The following is a 13,521-nucleotide window of genomic DNA, read 5'->3' as shown; positions in this document are numbered from 1 at the left end:
GTTTCTAGGCGCACAAGAGAAGAAGAAGAAGAAGATCCGGTGTTGGTTTCACGAGCTCGAGCGTGTCGCGAGGCCCTGCACCGAGAAGAAGACGTGAGCTCCCGTTCATGGTGCGGCGGGGTTCGATCGAAGCTCTGCGCCATGTAAGTTTCCTGGCCCTAGCTCCCTTCCAGCTACTGTTGATAGCTTTCATTCCGTAGTCGGTCGTCAGTGGCCCACAGCAGGAGCTCCTGCTAAGAGCCAGCATCCTATTAGCTCTTTTATGGCGGACTAACAATGTCACCAATCGCCAGTGCGTATCGTGACGCAAGGCAAACTTTTCTTTACATCGAGACTGATGAGAGCTAGATTATTTCAACCAAGTGAGCGCATAACTTTCAAGCTGGCGGAAATGAACAGCCCGGACAAAACATTGCCAGAACTTTGTCTTATACCCTTACGGATGTCACTTCGCTCTAGGCAAATTAACCATCCGCCTTTCGAGGAGTAAAAACAAAACTTCCAAAGGGCAGCACCGCGACTTGTCTCCGCGCATACTGCAACCGGTTCTCAAATTCATCGCGCGTTTTTTTTTTTTTTGCGTAAATTAGCGACGCCATATTTAGCCGCTTGACACTTGCCTTTTCGAGTGGGTGTGGTGGATATGAAATAAAGTCCTTCGATGGCGCCTCAACGTATTCGGCTGGTCCCACCCCTCTTATACCCCCTTCCTTTCACAAAGACACATAGCCCTTTCCTACAAAACGAGCATCCCAGCATTTCAGTGCCTGGAAAGTTGGTTCTTCGTGTTGATTTTATGGCTTCATCGTAACGATTTGTCTTTCGAGAGGCCTTTCAGATGCTTTAGTTACGCCGGCAATCTATATTGTATGGCATCTCTTAGTTGCCGGCAGGTTTCTGTCCGGTCGAGTAACTCTATTCTAATACGGCGTTGGGCAATATATGACCAAGTGAATGACAAAATTTATTAGGATATAATCGCCTACTACTTTTTTAAAAAAGTTACGAATTAGACAAGGTTTTTAGCAACCTAAGCTCACGTAACCTTAAGAAAAAACTTCTTTGAATATGCCTACGCATCCATAAATTTACCCACAGGGATGAACTCTTGGACGAAGTTTCGGAGCCAGTCATCGAATATTACTCAAAAGATTCCGCAGAAGAGTGAGTCAGCGTTTCAAATTTCATTACTTCGACTTGGGCTTCGAAGATACGTTCACTTTCTGGTACCTATATGCTTGTTAATTGTTCTTCGCATTTCTCTTGCAGTGAGGAACACGACTACAGAACGGACTACCTGAAGTTCACAGTGTTCCTTATCATGGCATGTAAGTGGAAGAGATTGATCTAATCATTGTTCTACATATCGCCAGATAGGGTAGTCGGCCCGCAACCTTGCAATTCGTCTCAGCTTGAGGCAAATAAAACCTCTAAGTCACCGATATTCCAAGAACAGTGACGTGCTGTAGCCGAGTGCAGCTCACATGGTGCGGCTGCTCCTCACGCCCCCCGGCAACTAACTACAGATTCACTAAGGGCGTACAGACTTGAGCACCCCGTAGCATGCCACCTATGCTGACATGCTGTAGCTCTGTGCCAGGTCGAGTTGCATAGGTCGTTAAAAATGGCGTGAAAACTCGTCAACCGTGTCCGTTGTTTATGTATGTGTGTTTTGTGTCGAATGTTTTGAAAGGTAAATGTTTAGGACACAACAGCGAGAAGGGACCGTTCGACGATAATGCGCTAAATTTACGGAGCGCATTTTGCTTAGAGCAATGTTTTGTTCTACACTCTGAGCATGCGCAATTGATACTGCCTTTTTTTAAAAAAGCAAATATTAGAGCAATAGCTTTCTTTGGCTCTCTTGGCCGTGGTAGGTCGATGGTGCGACGGTAGGTCGGACATGGGCGAGGGAAGTCGAGGAAAGGCGCCAAGGGAGAGGACACGTCCCCTCGGGCGACACTTTCTAGATGGCATGTCTGTGCACTCTGCTTGCCTCGGGTACCCCCTTATAGTACACTGAATCTCGGCACAACCGAGTTGCGAAGAGGGGCGAGGAGGGAAAGTGGAGGGGAGGGGGGACAACCTGTTCTAGATGGTGGGGGGGGGACGCACTGCCGTTCGTTCGTCGCAGGCGACAGTGAGGGCGCGTACCCTTGGGCAAGCGAGTGGCTGCAATTTGAGGCGAATGCAGAGAGGTGCAATTCTTGAACTCTCTCATTACCGCACACATGCACACACGCATCCAGGATATATGGGGGGTGTTCTTGTGTGGATGCCTGTGTGTGTGTGTGAATGCGAGAGCGCAGAAAGTTCACCAACGATTAGGATGGCGGACATGAGCGCCATCTGGTGGTGCTTCAAGGTGGTTTCCTCTGCTTTCCCTCCTCGCGCTCTCTTTACTACCTTCTTTCATCCCCCGCTGTGCTTTGCGTCCGCCCTTTCATTGTTCCCTGTGCTCGATCGGTCGGTTACGCCGAGGGACGCTGACCCTCAACGCAGGAACGGATGCCTTAAGGCCACTTTACGTGCACATCAGCCAGCGTCGGCGGAGGCTGGCGACGCCAGGTTCGTTACGTTACGGTGGCGCGAAAACCGACCCTCTATCGTTAAGCCCAGTAAGGGGCTTTATAGTACGCCGCGTGCGCCGCGCCGCGCCGCGTAGATGCGCATGCGCGTTTTATGCGGAGCTACGAGTTTCAGCATCATGAGAAACTGCGAGCTCGCGCTGCAATGCGCAGGGGAACGTGCCACCACCAGCGGCGAGACGCGGGCGCGCTGCATTCTGGGCCCGGACGAAGCCTGCGCGGAATGCAGCATGTCGCATCTTGCGCAGGCTGCAGCCGGGCTACAGCCTTGCCGCGGGTGCACGTGCGTTAACGCTACGTCGGACTACATCATCATCATCATCAGCCTGATTACGCCCACTGCAGGGCAAAGGCCTCTCCCATACTTCTCCAACTACCCCGGTCATGTACTAATCGTGGCCATGTTGACCCTCCAAACTTCCTAATCTCATCTGCCCACCTAACTTTCTGTCGCCCCCTGCTACGCTTCCCTTCCCTCGGAATCCAGTCCGTAACCCTTAATGACCATCGGTTATCTTCCCTCCTCATTACATGTCCTGCCCATGCCCATTTCTTTTTCTTGATTTCAACTAAGATGTCATTAACGCGCGTTTGTTCCCTCACCCAATCTGCTCTTTTCTTATCCCTTAACGTTACACCTATCATTTTTCTTTCCATAGCTCGTTGCGTCGTCCTCAATTTAAGTAGAACCCTTTTCGTAAGCCTCCAGGTTTCTGCCCCGTACGTGAGTACTGGTAAGACACAGCTGTTATACACTTTTCTCTTGAGGGATAATGGCAACCTGCTGTTCATGATCTGCGAATGCCTGCCAAATGCACCCCAGCCCATTCTTATTCTTCTGATTATTTCACTCTCATGATCTGGATCAGCAGTCACTACCTGTCCTAAGTAGATGTATTCTCTTACCACTTCCAGTGCCTCGCTACCTATCGTAAACTGCTGTTCCCTTCCGAGACTGTTAAACATTACTTTAGTTTTCTGCAGATTCATTTTTAGTCCCACCCTTCTGCTCTGCCTCTCCAGATCAGTGAGCATGCATTGCAGTTGGTCCCCTGACTTACTAAGCAAGGCAATATCATCAGCGAAGCGCAAGTTACTAAGGTATTCTCCATTTACTCTTATCCCCAATTCTTCCCAATCCAGGTCTCTGAATACCTCCTGTAAACACGCTGTGAATAGCATTGGAGAGATCGTATGTCCCTGCCTGACGCCTTTCTTTATTGGGATTTTGTTGCTTTCTTTATGGAGGAGTACAGTGGCTGTGGAGCCGCTATAGATATCTTTCAGTATTTTTACATACGGCTCGCCTACACCCTGATTCCGCAATGCCTCCATGACTGCTGAGGTTTCGACTGAATCAAACGCTTTCTCGTAATCAATGAAAGCTATATATAATGGTTGGTTATATTCCGCACATTTCTCTATCACCTGATTGATAGTGTGAATATGATCTATTGTTGAGTAGCCTTTACGGAATCCTGCCTGGTCCTTTGGTTGACGGAAGTCTAAGGTGTTCCGGATTCTATTTGCAATTACCTTAGTAAATACTTTGTAGGCAACGGACAGTAAGCTGATCGGTCTATAATTTTTCAAGTCTTTGGCGTCGCCTTTCTTATGGATTAGGATTATGTTAGCGTTCTTCCAAGATTCCGGTACGCTCGAGGTCTTGAGGCATTGCGTATAGAGGCTGGCCAGTTTTTCTAGAACAATCTGCCCACCATCCTTCAGCAAATCTGCTGTTACCTGATCCTCCCCAGCTGCCTTCCCCCTTTGTATAGCTCCCAAGGCTTTCTTTACTTCTTCCGGCGTTACTTCTGGGATATCGAATTCCTCTAGATTATTCTCTCTTCCATTATCATCGTGGGTGCCACTCGTACTGTATAAATCTCTATAGAACTCCTCAGCCACTTGAACTATCTCATCCATATTAGTAATGATATTGCCGGCTTTGTCTCTTAGCGCATACATCTGATTCTTGCCAATTCCTAGTTTCTTCTTCACTGCTTTTAGGCTTCCTCCGTTCCTGAGAGCTTGTTCAATTCTATCCATGTTATACTTCCTTATGTCAGCTGTCTTACGCTTGTTGATTAACTTCGAAAGTTCTGCCAGTTCTATTCTAGCTGTAGGGTTAGAGGCTTTCATGCATTGGCGTTTCTTGATCAGATCTTTCGTCTCCTGCGATAGCTTACTGGTATCCTGTCTAACGGAGTTACCACCGACTTCTATTGCACACTCCTTAATGATGCCCACAAGATTGTCGTTCATTGCTTCAACACTAAGATCCTCTTCGTGACTTAAAGCCGAATACCTGTTCTGTAGCTTGATCTGGAATTCCTCTATTTTCCCTCTTAGCGCTAACTCATTGATCGGCTTCTTATGTACCAGTTTCCTCCGTTCCCTCCTCAGGTCTAGGCTAATTCGAGTTCTTACCATCCTGTGGTCACTGCAGCGCACCTTACCGAGCACGTCCACATCTTGTATGATGCCAGGGTTAGCGCAGAGTATGAAATCTATTTCATTTCTAGTCTTGCCGTTCGGGCTCCTCCATGTCCACTTTCGGTTATTCCGCTTGCGGAAGAAGGTATTCATTATCCTCATATTATTCTGTTCTGCAAACTCTACTAATACCTCCCCCCTGCTATTCCTAGTGCCTATGCCATATTCACCCACTGCCTTGTCTCCAGCATGCTTCTTGCCTACCTTGGCATTGAAATCGCCCATCAGTATAGTGTATTTTGTTTTCACTCTACCCATCGCCGATTCCACGTCTTCGTAGAAGCTTTCGACTTCCTGGTCATCATGACTGGATGTAGGGGCGTAGACCTGTACAACCTTCATTTTGTACCTCTTATTAAGTTTCACAACAAGACATGCCACCCTCTCGTTAATGCTATAGAATTCCTGTATGTTACCAGCTATATTCTTATTAATCAGGAATCCGACTCCTAGTTCTAGTCTCTCCGCTAAGCCCCGGTAGCACAGGACGTGCCCGCTCCTTAACACTGTATATGCTTCTTTTGGCCTCCTAACTTCACGGAGCCCTATTATATCCCATTTACTGCCCTCTAATTATTCCAATAGCACTGCTAGACTCGCCTCACTAGATAATGTTCTTGCGTTAAACGTTGCCAGGTTCATATTCCAATGGCGGCCTGTCCGGAGCCAGGGATTCTTAGCACCCTCTGCAGCGTCGCAGGTCTGACCGCCGCCGTGGTCAGTTGCTTCGCAGCTGCTGGGGACTGAGGGCCGGGGTTTGATTGTTGTGTTCATATAGGAGGTTGTGGCCAAGTACTGCACCAGGGTGGCCAATCCTGCTCTGGTGAGGGAGTGTGTTACCGGTTCTGGTCACCGGCATCAGGCCACACTCCAGGCCTGTTTATGCAATTTTATCAACACGCGGATTTTTTTTTTTTTTAAATCCGGTGGAAAATTGCGCGGCACCGGGGTTCGAACCACGGACCTCTTGCACGCGAGGCGGGTGTTCTACCTCTACGCCACCGCTGCACAAGCGTCGGACTACAAAGTGGCCTTAAGAGGCAGGTTCAGCTCGGGTGCTCCTACATAATGCACGTAAAAGGAGAATTCGTTTTTCTCGACAACTACTGCACCAAGTTTGACGAGGTTTCTAGCATTTCAAAAAAAACTTACAATCTAGGGACTGTTGATTTCGAATTTTTCATTTAGGTGGTAAATTTTTTATTAATATTGCCAAAATTGCAAATTTTCAGAAAACAATACCATCAAGTTTACAACTCTAACTCACCAACGAAAAATGATTCCACAATTCTGTGAATTGCATCTAATAGTACACCTGAAGCGGACAAAAATGATATGCTACACATGAATCTCAAAAAAAAATGTCGTTATATTGAGATGCAGCTTTTGCAGAACTCTTGTGCACAACGTAACCAATTGAGATAAGGTATAAATTGACATATAGAACTTGTCCGCTTTGAATGGTCTAATGGATGCCGTTGACAACACCACGATATCTGGTCTCGATGCAGAGCTATTGTCAACTTCGTGCTTCTATTTTTTTTTTCGAACTTCCTAATTTTTGAAAATTCTTTAAAAAAAATTCAGCCCCTAAATCGAAATTCTGCTTCAACAGTCACTAGAATTTAACTTTCTCTCTCAAATGCAAGAAATTTAATTGAAATCAGCCCGAGGGTTGCCTCACAAAAGCATTTCTGCGTTTTGCATGGATTTGAATAGGCCGCGTCGTAGTTGGGCCCGTGCTCAAGCTTCCTCTGAAGAGCTGCGCTCTCATATTTCGCGTAACTACTTCAATAGGAGTGGCGGGGAGGAACCGGACAGAGGAGGGGAGGCTGTCGCGGTGCTTGTTAGTCGCACGTCCCGCTGGCCGCCCGGCGGTGACTGGCCGATAGTGGATGGTGCGGCGGACGAGATACACCCCGGGCGCCGCCTAGGGTTCCGCCTAATACTGACGGCGATGACCACGACGAACCTTCACGGCGGTCACGAAGGAACTACGCGAACGCGCCGAGGGAAAGCTGATGATACAAACTTTTATTATAATAGAGGAAATATCCGAAGACGGGTGGGGCCCTTAGTCCAGGGCTTCAGTGCTGACCGCTGCTGCCTTGGCCCACGCAACCAGTCGACGTTGGTTGTGTCGGTGCGTCGCTTCACAGTTCTCTGGAGAAGGGGAGGAAACTGGGGGCGGGGGGGGGGGTGGTATGGGTGAGGTGCACAGACCCACGTGACATGGTATAGGAAGGGGTATTCAAAGCAATGTGGGCAGCTAGCTGGATTCACAGTGGGATAGAACTTGTGGAGGAAGGCGAGGTCCTTATAAGTGCGTGATTGTAGCTAGCGTGAGATTACGGCCTTTTCCCGCGTTAGGCTCCGGTTTGCAGAGGGGAATCTATATCTCTGACCTCGTCGATGAGTGAGGATTTCTGAGTACTGATTATGTACGGGAAGAAATTTGGGAGGCCTGGTCTGATCTGTTTCTTTCTTTTTTAGGTACGGGGTGTGTGCAGGCTCGGGCTACGGCATGGGCTTGCAGGTCTACAGCTGCAGATTCATGGCCAACGACCGAGATGGGCTTCCTTTGTAGGAGCAGGGTCCGGAGACATGTTAAGATGCGTAGAGCGCATGGTGCGATGTCGCCGGCGCGGAATCCTCGCAGGGCAACCGACAGGAAGGGCGTATCCCCTCAGGCAACCAAGTTGAGGGTGTGAGCGGCAAGGAGGGAGGAAGATTTCCTTCACGACTAACGTTTGGCATACAAGCCAGGACATGCTTTTAGAACACGGTGTTATGAGATAAAGCTTGATCTGAAGCGGCCTCTGTGTGGGGGTCCCGACAGAGCATCAGTGAAATACCTCGTTTTGAACTGGGACATAATGGTACGTACAGTCACCGTCGAACTTAATCCGAACGCCCGTTAGAAGTTTTTCGTTTTTTTTTTTTCCTGTGTAGGGTGCTGGAGATTTCTGGTTGGAGTGCCTTGCACAGTGCTAGCTTAATACGTCTTTCTTCCAAAACCCACAGCTCCTCACAGAACGCGTTTGTTAAAGCTAAAGCGCCATACTAGATGTGTCTTCAAAGCTGGGGTTGGCCCTGACGGTGGCTTGTACCACGGCATCGCACGGACGGCGTTTCTCGCGCAGGTTTCTTCAAGGCGTTCCAGAAGCAGCTGCGCGTGCCCTACATGAGCTGGGTGTTCCTGCTGACCACGGTCCTGCTGTGCCTGATGTCGATGACGGGCCCGCTTCGACGAAGCAGCGGCCTGGAGGCTGCGGTCGGCGTGCAGGCCATCCGCGCTTTCCTGCCGGCATTCGTGGTGCACACGACGCAGGGCATCAACAACTACATCTTCCGCCGGTGCCACGTCGAGATCATGGTCTTCTCCGTCGGAACATTCAGTACGTTTTACACTGGGATCGGGGCCGCGATTTCGCAGGCGGCTTAGCGAAGACTGTCTTCATATAGACAGAGCCACCTTCGTAACTGTATTAGGCATTCGCAGGCGACGGGCTTACACTGTTTCACAGCAAAGCTGTATGCCTCTACCCCCAAATGCATCTGTCGTGTCCGTGGGCAAAAATGTGGGCCGATCCCGGAAGTGCTGCAATATAGGGCCGACCTACGGCGGAGGTGAAGCAGGCTTCAAGCACTTCGCTCCTCATAATGATAAAAATAAATAATAACAAATGAAATAAATCTATCAGGACTCATTGTTTCAATTAGATGGGCGTACTGGAATCGTTTGTAAACAGCACACGGACTTACGAGTAGAAGGCATTGTCATATACGCAAAGGACAATATATACGTACAACTATACACCGTTACCTCGTAAGAGCACAACGCTAACGACCGTTGGGATGTCTGTGCCGTACAAACGAAAGACAGAATATGTATACACTGTGTATATGTATCCAGTTACACCAGAGTGCGATATCGAGACGTTCATGACCACGCACTTTGCATACTAGGTTAGCCGTGATGACAGTATGCCCATGTGATCATCGTTGGATACTTCAATCTGGGCATTTAGAAACCATTCAAGAAATTGTTTGCTCAGTTTGTGCTGGAAGGGTTCAGTTTGAAGTGCCACACTAATCCAAGTCGCTCAACGGTCGGGGGTAGATTTAACTTTGGCGAAGATTATGTCTAAGTTTGTAACCGAACCAATCAGGAAATATCACGGTAATCACAAAGCTAGCGTCACTACCACTACAAAATTATGAAAATAATGAGCTTCGCTGGCCGTCCACCATTCCACAGAGTGGAATGGCTCCTCAGTTTTTTTTACAGCGAAGGTGTTAGGCTCTAATTGGTGGGAATTTCTTGTGTCCGCATCCGTTAGCAAAAATTTGGGCCCATCCCGGTGACAGTGCAGGACCAGGAACAAAGTCTCGCGCCCCCGTAATGAAGAGGCTTCAAGAACTCTGCAATGTGAAGCGAAAAGTGCATACATTCTTTGGAATCACGCATACAACATACAGAACAGCATACGTTTCATTAAAGGACAAGCTCAAAACAAGCACCCGAACCACACAATTGATGATAAGCTGCTCCTGATAACAATGCGAAGCACGCAGTGCCCCCAGCACACGTTTTCCGGTAAAGATTACTCTTGCTCAAGCTGCCTGGGCGACGGCAGCTTGCGACGTGGGGAGTGACATTCGTAGCCTTCCGTATACAAGATAACCAGCCTAGCAACTGATTTCAATTTTGTTGCAGCACTGTTATGGGTGGCGGCGTGCTGTCAAAGTTACCGATACTCCTATTACTACCATTACTCTAAAGCAATAAAGCATTGCATACTCCCTTAAGCAGTTGTGGCGGTGGTTTTCAAAAGCTTCGCTGGACATCCACTTTCCCAGGGCCGGGATGGCGGGTCAACATTTTAAACCAGTCCCATCATTTTGGCCAAGTAAATACGGTGTTGTACAAGAGCTAGAGGTTCGCGCAGTTATCTTAGGAATCAAGGTGCGCAGATGGCAAAAACATGGCAAATAACACCGGGGAGTTATTTTAATAAACAAGGAGAGTACACTGTAAAATAGTTTACACCATTAAAAGTGAATCAGGCGCTAATTATTTTGCTGTGTAGATGACATAATGTCAAGTAACACTGCACCTCACCGCTCTATCGGTTTTAACCTGGTCTGTTTTCGTGACGCGTAAGCTCTGAAGGGCACAGCACCTAAACACGTGTGACGCGGCATTTTCTGAACACAGGAATTCATGTTAATTTCTGGTCTGCACTTGTTAATATTTTTACTAAGTGTGGCGTGAAAATCTTACGGTATATAGTGGCCTTCACTCTTACCGTCCCAATTAGAGATTGCGCACTCGTTTTGATAATTCAAATATATAAGAAAGCTTTTTCGCACAAGTGTTGTCTTCTACCTGTGTAAAAAGACAAAATGCGGATATGTACAAGCGGTCAGGTAACATGCCCGTTAACTTGCGCATTTAGCGTCCTTGAGAATAGTAAGATACAATCATCATGCAGAAGATCGCACATTATACACTCGGGGCTTCGCAGTATTCCAGAGGGGCAGCGGCACATTGCAAGAGCAGTGTTAGTAATTATGAAAACCGCGATCATGAATAATTCATTAAACAAAGCAGACCATATATGTGCCTTGTACACATGCATCCAGTTTTGAATTGAGGGTGGTGACCGCTATGTAACGCTGGTATTCCGGACCGAAAAGGTTACTTAGGTAAGTTTTGACATTGCACAAATCAGTGAGACCGAAATACGAACACGGAAGGTTTTTCTGCGGTGACAAACAACAAACGATCTGCACGGCGTCCAGACGGCATGCGAATTGTGGTGGCTATAGTGAGTGGGAACGAGGGTCTCGATTGCGATATTGCTTCCTGTGTAACGGCGCGCTCGTCTCGTGAATACACGTTAAATCGAGAACATTAAAGAAAAATGCATACTCATTCACTATACTTTGAAGACAGCTCGCACAGATCGTGCATGTTCGGGTGAGAAGTGTCGCATTTCCGCAACTTCAAATTCCGGTTGCGCAGCCATCACCATCGTGATGGCTTCCGTGTACGCGCTCCACAAGGTGTCTGACGGAACGTGGAGCATCAGGGACTGCGTCTTCTTCGGCCTCTTCATGTGCTCTGTCGAGCGGGTACCCTTGAGCAGCGTCATCTTCGACGAAGGTGGGTGTCACGAAGTCGAAGAAAACTTGACTTTGCAAACCCGGCTTCGTCACGAGGTGCATGGGCGATGAGATGGTGCATAGGACTGATCAGCACTAAAAAAGATAAAAAAGAAGAAAAGAAACCGAGGAGTGCCAATTTCACAGTGTTGTACTTGACGCTACCACGAAACAGCTTCCGCGTAGGCGCACTGACATTTTTCAGTTTAATGAAACGCCCGAACTTTGAATGTACCTTCTAAATTTAAGATTGTTTGGGTCACCATTAGTCTTGTGCCAACTGAGAGGCAAAGGTAGCTTTAGAGTAACAGAAAACCTTCGCTGGCATTTGGATGGAGTGACAGCGGAGGGCGGCCGAAACGTCAGACGTGCAGATTATATCGAAACTGTCGTGGCGCCCATGGCATGCTCCGGGATGAGAAAAAGAAAGTTGAATGCATGAGGAATAGCTTAATTCTGGAAACAATAGCAATTTAAGATCAACGAGCAGCTGTCAGGACCTCATTGATACACCTCGTAATCACACACACACACACATCTCGGGTTCACATTCCTTTAAAAATAGATCCAAATCGTGAAGATGCGTTTCACTGCATCTCCTACTCAGGTGCTGGTTATTTAAAAGAAAACGTAATCCGTTGATGGGAAGCGATTTTGCCGCAACATTGCAGCCCTCTTGGTTATTGTTTATACTAGTTCATAATGTAGCAAGCATAACGAAAACCTGTTCATCGCAAGATTCTTTTTTTTTTTTTAGGTCGCTACCCTGTAATCGCCACAATGATTCAGTCCGAGGCCCTGTTCAATACTGGCATGGCGTGGTGCGTCTTCGGCTTTCTTGGAGGAAACGTAAATCGTAAGTTAGATTTCGTCTCGTCACTTTGTCGAAGATGTGACCAACGCTGGGCCAACGCTGTATTTACCTCAGCCGGCAGCCAGTGTTTTTCATGAGTGGACCCATCTTCAAGCAGGCAATGACCATATTGCCCTTGCCACGGTACGTTGGCTGCGGACAGCAGTTTCGCATCGTGCAGAACCAAGCGCCTTTCCTTTCTTTAGATCACTATCAGCGGTTTCGCACTTGATTACCGCTGATCTGCTCTAATCCGTTACCGTGACCCAGATTTTTTCAGCGCGCAGAAATCGCGAACGCAAACGGAATGACGAGCGCCAGTGCGACCCCCCCCCCCCCCCCCCCCCACTGTCTCGCGTGAATTTTCGTTAAATTTAACCTCAACGAGTTGAACGTGCGTAGACGTTGTTGTTTAGATGCTACGAAAAAAACACCACAACAACGTTTGAAGGAACAAACGCCAGGGCAAAGGGAATTTCTGTGGGCGCAGTTATTTTACGGGCGCTGGAATTATCTGTTGATAGAGTGACGGAATGCGTTCACAGAAAGCGGCCAGTATACAGGCACTGTGTTATGGAACCACTAAAAGTATCCGTTGAACGAGACTCATCAGATGTGCCTGGAGGTATAGCGCTACGCGGTCTTCGAAAGACTTAGCCTCTCATTGAAGATTTGCTATTATAATGAAGCAAACGAACGCGTCCGCCGGCTTGGCTCCTAAAGCCATCTTTTCGAGGACTAAATGGTACTTCTGAAGTGATGTTTGAATAGATGGGGCGCCCCTGCCAACTTTAGCCAAACTGCTAAAGCAAAAATTTGCCAGCCCTTCCACTCTGGGAAGAAGGACGAGCAGCGAAGTATTATTAATATTATTATTATTATTATTATTATGTCGTCTAGGTGACTGTGACGTAACCACAACACACAACGCCCACTCGTGGTAACAGTGCGTATAAGACGCAGGTGGGCATTCAACCGAGCCTCGACGTGAGCGACGATACGCGTTGACCAGGGCGCCGTCCAAATGGGTGCGCGAAACAGAATATGTTTGTAATTTGCGATTAAGCGTGCTTTCTAGTTACTGAGCTGGATGAAACTTGGAAGGACTAGAGCTCTATTCTAGTGGACAAACATGGGGCTCTCTCTCTGTTTCTGTGCGGTTATACAAGCCCGTGTGTTCAGAGCAAACGGGAATTCCCCAATGTTCACAACTTCACTGTGAACTGCGTAGTTGTGACATGTACATGAAACTTGGCGCCATGTTAAAGTCGTCTTAGCGGCAAATTATCGTATAACTTGTTTTGGGATAGTCTTGATAAAACAATAGTTGCCGCCATTTTCTGTAAACATACGCCCTCCGTAGACGGCCATGTTGTGACAGCATGACGGGAGTTTTGTAACGTTTACGACTTC

The 13,521-nt window shown here is 47.8% G+C and overlaps 1 protein-coding gene across 3 annotated transcripts in view; it reads left to right on the top strand.

The window, feature by feature from the left end:
• Positions 1-1,275: 1,275 nt before the first annotated feature.
• The window catches only part of LOC126530339 (sperm-specific sodium:proton exchanger-like), a 48,442-nt gene continuing 36,196 nt past the window's right edge, over positions 1,276-13,521 (top strand). For all 3 annotated transcript variants that reach the window (XM_055070273.2, XM_055070274.2, XM_055070272.2), the window contains exons 1-2: positions 1,276-1,328; positions 8,228-8,482. In XM_055070273.2, coding sequence (XP_054926248.1) covers positions 1,322-1,328; positions 8,228-8,482 — 262 coding nt within the window. In that variant the 5' untranslated portion in view covers positions 1,276-1,321. The remainder of the gene's footprint in view (positions 1,329-8,227; positions 8,483-13,521) is intronic.

The sequence above is a fragment of the Dermacentor andersoni genome, chromosome 5 (genome assembly GCF_023375885.2).
Source record: "Dermacentor andersoni chromosome 5, qqDerAnde1_hic_scaffold, whole genome shotgun sequence".
NCBI lineage: Eukaryota > Metazoa > Arthropoda > Arachnida > Ixodida > Ixodidae > Dermacentor > Dermacentor andersoni.
This window is presented reverse-complemented; position numbering and strand designations above follow the sequence as displayed.